Below are 8,186 nucleotides of genomic sequence, written 5' to 3' on the forward strand. Positions count from 1 at the left end.
ATATTACGACAACTTTAAAAAATGCATTACCAAATGAATTATTCATGACACATCGTGAGATATTAATTTTTTACTTTTTTTCCAATTATATAATATTCATATCCTAATTATTTTGACATGGATCTATTTTGAGAATTGTAATTATAAATGGATAAACCCAAATCACAACAACTAACTGCTTGTATGTTTAATTCTCTAAAAAAAATCCAACTTTAAGTCTATTTCCACCTTGTTTTATCTAAAAATAGGGTTAATATTATGAAAAATCCTAAACTAATACATTTGTGATAAATTTACTCAAAATTAATTTTTTGACCACCTAAAACCCCAAACTAATACACTCGTTACAATTTTACTCTCCGTTAGTTTCAATTAAATTGTACTATCAAATTGCTAAGTTAAATGACACGACATATTTACCAGCTTGGGATTTTACCCTCCGTTTATCACGGGTGTTCTAGTTTGTCGTTTTTTTTTGTGTGAATCCAATTTAACGAGGATAAATTTGTTACGAATGTACCAGATTTGGGTTTTTTGTTGTCAAAAAATTAATTTAGGGTAAATTTGTTACAGGTGTATCCGTTTGGGGTTTTTGATAGTCAAAAGATTAGTTTGGATTAAATTTATCGCAATTGTACAAGTTTGGGGTTTTTCATGGTATTAACCCCTAAAAATAGCCACCAACTTTCACTTTAGTATCAAATTTGCTCATGTATCCAAAAATTACCACTAATTTCTTTAAAATCATCAACATCAAGGATAATTAGAAGTTCATTATCAAAATTCGCGTCTTTATGAATACTGCTGCCCTCGTGTGGAATAACAGTAGCTTCTTAATATTAGAGAAATCAGCGGCAATTTTTTGGACTGTGGTGAAAGTCGATGATTTTTTTTTTGAGAAAAAAAAATTCGGTGCATAATTAAAATGAGACCTAGAATTGGAGATTATTTTGGAAAATTAGCTGCATGCAAGTTTAACGAAAATAAAATTGCCTCCAATTTAGCTATAGCTCGTATTCGTACCTGTAGAGAAAAAAGCAAAATTATGAAATCAGCATTTCGCAGCGCATGCTCCACACTCACTCGTTCCTTAAACCCTAATCCCTCGTCGCTCTCCGCCCTGCCCGGCCTTCGCCCCGCCGTCGTCGCTCCTCCTCCGCCGCGCCCCTTCCGCTCCCGCCGTACCGCGATCGCGCCGCCGCCGCCGCCTCGCGCCCTCCCGTCGTCGACGCGGCGCCGCTGCTGCTGCTCCTCCGCGATGTCCGGCGGCGAAGCTCCCCCCGCTCTCCCTCTGGAGAAGCAGTTCGAGGACTTCCGCGCCCAGCTGGAGGACTCCGTGGGCTTGCGCGAGCGCATTAGGGCGGTGGTCATGGAGATCGAGTCCACCACCAGGCTGATGTACTCGAGCTTGCTCCTGGTTTACCTGTCTTGGCCGCTTCCTGGTAGCTTTTCACGTTTTCGCCTTCGATGTTGGAGAAGTTTGCGGTTGCTGGTATCGGTTTTGGGGTTGGGTTCTGTCATGTTACTCTTAAATGGTTTGAATCGTGAGGAGGCTTGACGCTTGGGGTTAGTACGCGGTTGAAAAGGAGAAATCTTTGGTCACGTCGTTGGAATTTGATTTGGTGAGAAGTAAAGGGAATGGAATTCGTGTGGATGGACAGGATCGTGAATTGGTGTTCGTGTCTTCTATATTCTTATTTTTCTCTTTGTGAAGGTGTCTGCCTAGCATACGGAATGCTAAGGAAGTCTTGACTGTAGTATTTCTTTTGTGATACCTTATAGTTGGATTGTCCGTATAAGAGGTTAATTTTGTCAGTTACATAGTGACAACATCATTTGGTAATTTGATCTCCCCTCGAGCAGACTATGTCCTTGTGGATGTTTTAGTGTGTTAATTCTCTAGTTTCTTAAAGGAAGGTAGTGTATGGGAGGTATTGATCTTTCTTGTATTTTTTTTTTTTTTGGGCAGAGGTTCTGGACAAGACCAAGGCTCACATTGGCACACTGAAGGATCACTACAGTCGGCTAGCTGATATTTTGAGTGAATGCCCTGATCAATATTATAGGTCATACTACGATGGCATTTTGGAGCATTTGGTTCTTTTACTTTGCCATTAGCTCTGCTTATGAGATTGATTGTAATTCTTGTCTCTCGAGTCAGGTATCATGGTGATTGGAGAAGTGAAACGCAGACTGTAGTTTCCCTTCTCACTTTCACGCACTATTTGGAGACTGGAAATCTGCTGCTTCACAATGAGGCTGGGGAAAAACTTGGATGTATGCCACCTATCTCTTATCTTCTTGTACTAGACATGTTCTCTGTGATCTCTTATTTCAATGATTGCAATACGATATACCCCGTTGGTATACCAAGAGATGGTTAACCCTACCAGGTTGTCCTTGGCCTCCAAGGATATTAATTCTGCTTCTGTAAAGTGAAGATCGCTTATTGATTTTCTGGAGCTTATAGATTATTCATCTGCATTAGAGCTTCTAATGGCTTTTTTGTTTTTTTTTTTTGGTTGGGGGGGGGTGGGCGCAACAAGCTAAACTTATTCAAAGGTTTCTTAATCTCCATCTAGAGTCCCCCCAAAAGGCTTATGTTTCCAATTAAATCAGCAACTGATGTTTTTCTTTTGGGTGGTGTGTAAAGTGTTGTGGAGATTCTGTAGAATCCCCGGGTATTTCACCTGGTATGATTACTACATGGTCATGTCCTTCAAAGTGAGGACTAGAATTCTGATAGTTTGAGATGGAGGTAGCTCATGCAACATACCAAACTCGCATTGCCATTCAAGGAAGATAACCGAATCACATGAGAAGTGACTGAGTGTAGTGCATGAAAGCAGTATTTATTCAGTTGGATGGATGAGGGCATACTTGTATAATAATGTGCCTTCCTAGCATAGTTTTGCTCTTTTCATGAGTACAATTACTCCTCTTTTTGTCAATAGTGGTCATTATTGGTCTTCATGCTTTAATGCTCATTTTTTCTTGTTTTTTTGGTGGTAGTCTTCATTACTTTAAATCATTACAGTGTCTAGTGACTGACTGCAATCAGCCAGGAGTAAGAGATTTTTTCTTTGTTAATCATTGCATTTTGTCATTTGTCTTAAACAGTAAACTTACCTGAGGAGAACTCAATGAGTCCTCTGTTCACATAGCCAGGGAAAATTACGATTGTTTAAACACTTGCCCTATTCTTTTCTGTTCGCTCATGAAGTTCAACTATAAATGTCATTCCATAAAAAAATATGTTGGTAGATAGATACTGGGGGCATGATTCAGTTCTGTGATATGGAGTCCATGAATTAGTCATCCTGGAAGGTTTTTCGGTGGGTGGTGATGGCTAGAAGTCTTGGTCATATACTATATTGTTCCATTTTAGGTGAACGATTTAGAATTCTTCTATGCTATTCATGCCGGTAAGTTATCTGGGAGCATTCTGTATTCCAATGTTATGGGCTGATTGTTCTTCATGTTGTTATCAAGAATTTCCCACTTTCCCCAAGCTGCCTAGTTGCTGCTTTTAATTCATCGGATGAAAGTGCTTGGACTCTCTTTCAAGTCACTCTTCCTGTTTCTGTTGGGTTTTCATTCGAATGGGAGGTTCCCTTTCCATTAGCTCTCTGTTATATCATTTATGAGGAGGTCATAGCCCTGTGGTATTGTATTGTATGAAATTGGCCTCTATTCTGTAAACCTTTCAAACTGTGAGTCATTACATGATCTTACTGAAATACGATGGACCTGCTGCAATTTGAAGTTCATATTATAGGCTGTTGTATAGCTATAGTGTCAATTATCAAGTCAATGGTGTTCGCTTTATCTCCTGTGATCATGCAAAAAAGTCGATGTTTATGGTATATCTTCTTTCTGGGATGTATTGCCTAATGTAAATTTTGATTAAGCATGGGCTTAGTTTCTTAGGTATTCATAGCTATGCCTATGGTATTTTATTTGAGGTGTACTGCACTTTATAGTCATCTCATGTCCTTAATCCAATATTTAGGAGATGCAAGCAGAGTTTTGATGGTTTTCTTGATATTCTGAGTAGTTTTAATTGACCATGCAGTGAACAATTCCCAGTTTGGCCTTGACATCGAAGACTATCTTGTTGGTGAGTTTGGAGTTCAACATATTAATATGTTTAGAAGTTTGCTAGAATGATCTTCACACTATGCTAAAATTTCTTGAAACTTCTGTACTTTTGTCTAATTATTTCCCGTGATGTTAAATGTGTGCTTAACTCAAACTGCTTATTTACTGAACTGAAACTAATTGTGGATTTATTGGATATAATGGTCATTTTTTGGGGTGGCTGTTAGTATCAAATGTTCACGTATGTTACTTTATTCCTCTGAATAAAACTTGGCCCTCGCCCTTGTGTCTTTAATTATTATCAACCGAATTGCAGGAAATTTATTTCTCACATACTTGTTATTTGATATTTCAAGTAGTTTTTGGGAATAATATATCCATAACTTGGGATTTTTAGTTCCATTCTTTTTACATGGACAATCTAGTCAGAAATTTTCAATTAAAGGACTTCCTGTTTAGTTGAGCGATGACCTTGTTTTCCTTATAATTGATTATGATCTTCCACTGCAGACATGCATGCACTATCATATTTGTTTCTAGGAATTTGTTTGTCCTTGTGCGATACAAAGCTCCATGTTGGACTCCTATTTGCAGAAAAGTGAAGGATTTTCAAAAGATATTCGCAAAGGCAGTTCCTAAGTGGGCTTGCTTGATTGATACTTGATGGTCCTAGAGGAGTTGTATTTGTTTTAGTGAGTTGCATAATATTTGGCATTTTTAGATTAAGTTCATATATGCATTGTCAAGAAGAATTTTCCTATGTTTATAGTGGCAGAATAAGTCTTGTGCCATGCCGGTCGATGGATTCACTAACTTGAGAACTTTTACTTCTGATGCAGGAGTTTGTTTCATGTCTAATGAATTGGTGAGCACCATCCTTCAAAATTGAGTTTAAAATTATGGGCCTATATCTAGTATAGCTTGTCTTTTGGCTTGATTTTCAAATTTAGCTTCACCTTTAGACTTTATTATTCACCTTTTAGTTTCACTCTGTTTCTAGCCAGCCATTAACTTCTTGTTGAGATGAGTTGTTAACTTGCCGATGTGATGTCTACATGGGGTCGACATGCAAAATTTTCCTCAGTTAATCAAATTAATCGATAACAAATTCGTTTGAGCTGTAAAAATGACAAATTACTAGTTTAAAATAGATGATTTTTTGTTAGAAAAAAAGTTTTATTCCCATATCACCACAAATTTAACTGGAAACACTAATCTTACTCCATTCTTCACCACCGCCAGCCACCTCCAGCCACTGTGCCAGCGGCCACCCACCCTGCTATTTCCCGCCAGTCATGGTGTTGTAGTTGCTGCAGCTACCGTCTACCTGTCTCTTGTGTGATCGACAACCTCCTTCTAAGGCTGCATTCCATTTGTTTTGGGTGGGGGGGAGATAGAGAGAGAGAAAGTCGTGTGCAGCCCAACATTGCTCATGCAACCTTTATTGCGAAGCCGATTGCTATGTGGCAACCCCGCATGATCTCGGTTGCTCAGTCACAACCTCCATCGTGACTGAGGTTCTGAGTCCCACCTGAACTATTTCGCCCAATCGAGTTCACTCTGACATTAGTCAATGGGACATTTGTGGTAGCGACCAATGCCAGCCACCACTCTGTCCTTTCTCTTTTCCCTTCAAATTGTGTTCCCTCTTTTGTTAAATTTATTTAAAATTAAATTCCTTTGCTTTTAAAATAATCATTTTGACTTTCTATTTTTTAATGATAAATTTGTCATGTAGGGGCCATGTGAGCAAGTTAATGGCCTATTTAGAAGGCAAGTTAACTTTTGGGTAGAATTGAAGTAAACTTGGAAGGTGAGGTCTTTTTGAGATAGAATTTTAAGGTGAGGCTAGATTTGAAAAACGAACCAAAGTTCAGGCATTTTTCTTTTCATATTGGGCCAAAATTATGTGATGTTTTTACCCATTTAAATTTTGTGCGAGCTAGTTAGTTTTACGAAACAGGTTTAGAGTGACATGCATTCTGAATTTTGCAGCCAAGGTATGTGGTGAACCAAGTAACAGCTGGGGATTATGACTGCCCAAGAAAGGTCCTGAAGTTCTTAACGGAACTTAATGCAGCTTTCCGTATGCTTAATTTGAGGAATGATTTCTTGCGCAAGAAATTTGATGGTCTCTTCTCTCTCTCTCTCTCTCTCTCTCTCTCTCTACACAGGCACACACACATATAGAGGCATGCATCCATCACACGCGCACAAATACTGCCCTGATAACCACTGCAGTCTCATGCGGAGGTCTGTGGGCCTGCACGTGAAGCACAGCAAAAGAGGAATCCAAGCTTTGAATTAGTTCATCAAAGTTTTATCATGTTCCCTTCACTAAACTTGTTCCCAAAATGACAGGGTTGAAGTATGATCTCCGAAGAGTTGAAGAAGTTTATTATGATGTCAAAATCCGAGGATTGGCATCTGATGGGGACTCAACAGGAGACCAGGGGTCCAAGGAGAATAATGACTCAGAAGTTGTACATTGACCTCCGTCCTAATAGTGTAGGTTTCCATGAGATGATGCAGGCCCACGAGTTGGCACTAAATGTAGGCGAGGGGCAGGCGGAGATTTGCTGTTGTTACTCCTTTCCAATTTCCATTGTAAATTTGTGCAGAAGAGGAGCACTGGATTGGGGTCTCGTCTGTATTTTCCCCTTGCACCGCTTATTGAGTCTTTTGACCATTCGGGGATGGAGAACTTTGTTTGGATCAGTATGCCTGGGAGTTTTTATGAATTTATGGCCGAGCTCTTTTGCAAGTGTTGCATGACTCACACTGGTCATAGTCGATATGTTGACTTCGTTGTTACCCGTGCAGGGTTACCATCATTTTGGTCACCTAAAACTTGCTAGTTTTGCTGCTGCATTTCTCTCCTATCGTTTCATAGTCACAACTACAGGTACATGGAAATTTTCATGTACCGTTGTATCAGGATGTGTCGGTTTCATATCCAGAAATTTCTGCTGACTCCGGACTAGGTTAAAGGTGCGCAGTGCTTAAGGGGTGATGTTACTCTGTGGAATTTAGCTTTCAGCTGAATCAGCAAGACAATAATCATTTGGCATGTTGAAATGTGCTCTTTGGTTTCACAGAATGATGTTTGGTTACAACAATTGTCTGTCCGAAACGTGGAAACTGGTTTTCTAAACTTAAAGCTGAAGATTGAAAACGACAAAATGATGTTTCCAAAGCTTTCGACTCAATTGAGAACAAACTAGTCAGCATAGCGGTTCCCAATCACAAGCCATCTCAGATCGAGACTGAAAGTACAAAACTCATCGCAAGATGTTTCGAAGTTCTCACACGTTTACAATTCATTTTTATAGAGAATTCCCATATTGATGTACCGATGAAATTGAGTAAGGGAAACTCGTGCTTGATTAAGCAAAACATGATATGAATAAGCAAAATACGATATTGTGGTTTTCTAAATCGTGCTCTTTACTCGTTTTTATTTTCATCGACCACATCATGAAACTTAGAAATGACAATCATTGGAGACATTTTTTGTGAGACGTGTTAGACGTGTAAATTGACAGCTTAAGCAGAGTAGATCCATGAATCTCTTACACTTATTCATGGACCAAAGATTTCAGAATTACCATAATTTATTGAATGAGAAAAGGAAAGTCATTTACTATTGTATGAGCAAAGTATGATACTGTGAGTTACCTAAATCCCACTCTTTTCTTTGCACTTATTTTCATTGAACATTAAAGTACCTCATCATGAATATAATGACACCCGTCAAAAACATATTTGATGAGAGGTGTCAAATTGTCAATTGTTAGTTTAATCAAAATAAATTGATGTGTCTCTCATGGTTATTCATGGACCCCAAGGTTTTAGAATTACCATTATTTACTCGATGAGAAAAGGAAAGTCATTTTTCAACTGCGTTTTGGGCGTCTTTGGGGTCAAGTTTTTCCTGTGGTTTATTTGAGGGTGAATAAAGAGGGGAAGAAACGAAGAGCGAAAAATGGAGAGACAAAAAAAGAGTAAACCTCAGGGCCCAACCGGGTTCGAACCGGTGACCTCTTGATCTGCAGTCAAATGCTCTACCACTGAGCTATGGACCC

The 8,186-nt window shown here is 39.0% G+C and overlaps 1 protein-coding gene and 1 non-coding gene across 2 annotated transcripts; one reads left to right on the forward strand and one right to left on the reverse strand.

Annotated features, from left to right (window-relative positions):
* Positions 1 to 1,007: 1,007 nt before the first annotated feature.
* On the forward strand, positions 1,008 to 6,865 carry LOC115674194 (uncharacterized). The gene is made up of 7 exons (XM_030596540.2): positions 1,008 to 1,442; positions 1,970 to 2,066; positions 2,162 to 2,277; positions 4,076 to 4,120; positions 4,941 to 4,966; positions 6,097 to 6,232; positions 6,463 to 6,865. The coding sequence occupies exons 1-7, from the start codon at positions 1,046 to 1,048 to the stop codon at positions 6,591 to 6,593; spliced, it is 948 nt and encodes a 315-aa protein (XP_030452400.1). The 5' UTR covers positions 1,008 to 1,045; the 3' UTR covers positions 6,594 to 6,865.
* A 1,249-nt stretch (positions 6,866 to 8,114) lies between these two features.
* On the reverse strand, positions 8,115 to 8,186 carry TRNAC-GCA (transfer RNA cysteine (anticodon GCA)). Its single transcript has one exon. It is a non-coding gene; the product is annotated as a tRNA-Cys (tRNA).

This window comes from Syzygium oleosum, unplaced genomic scaffold (genome assembly GCF_021117445.2).
Source record: "Syzygium oleosum isolate NSW1041296 unplaced genomic scaffold, Sole_v2.1 Sole_v2.12, whole genome shotgun sequence".
In the NCBI taxonomy this organism is placed as follows: domain Eukaryota; kingdom Viridiplantae; phylum Streptophyta; class Magnoliopsida; order Myrtales; family Myrtaceae; genus Syzygium; species Syzygium oleosum.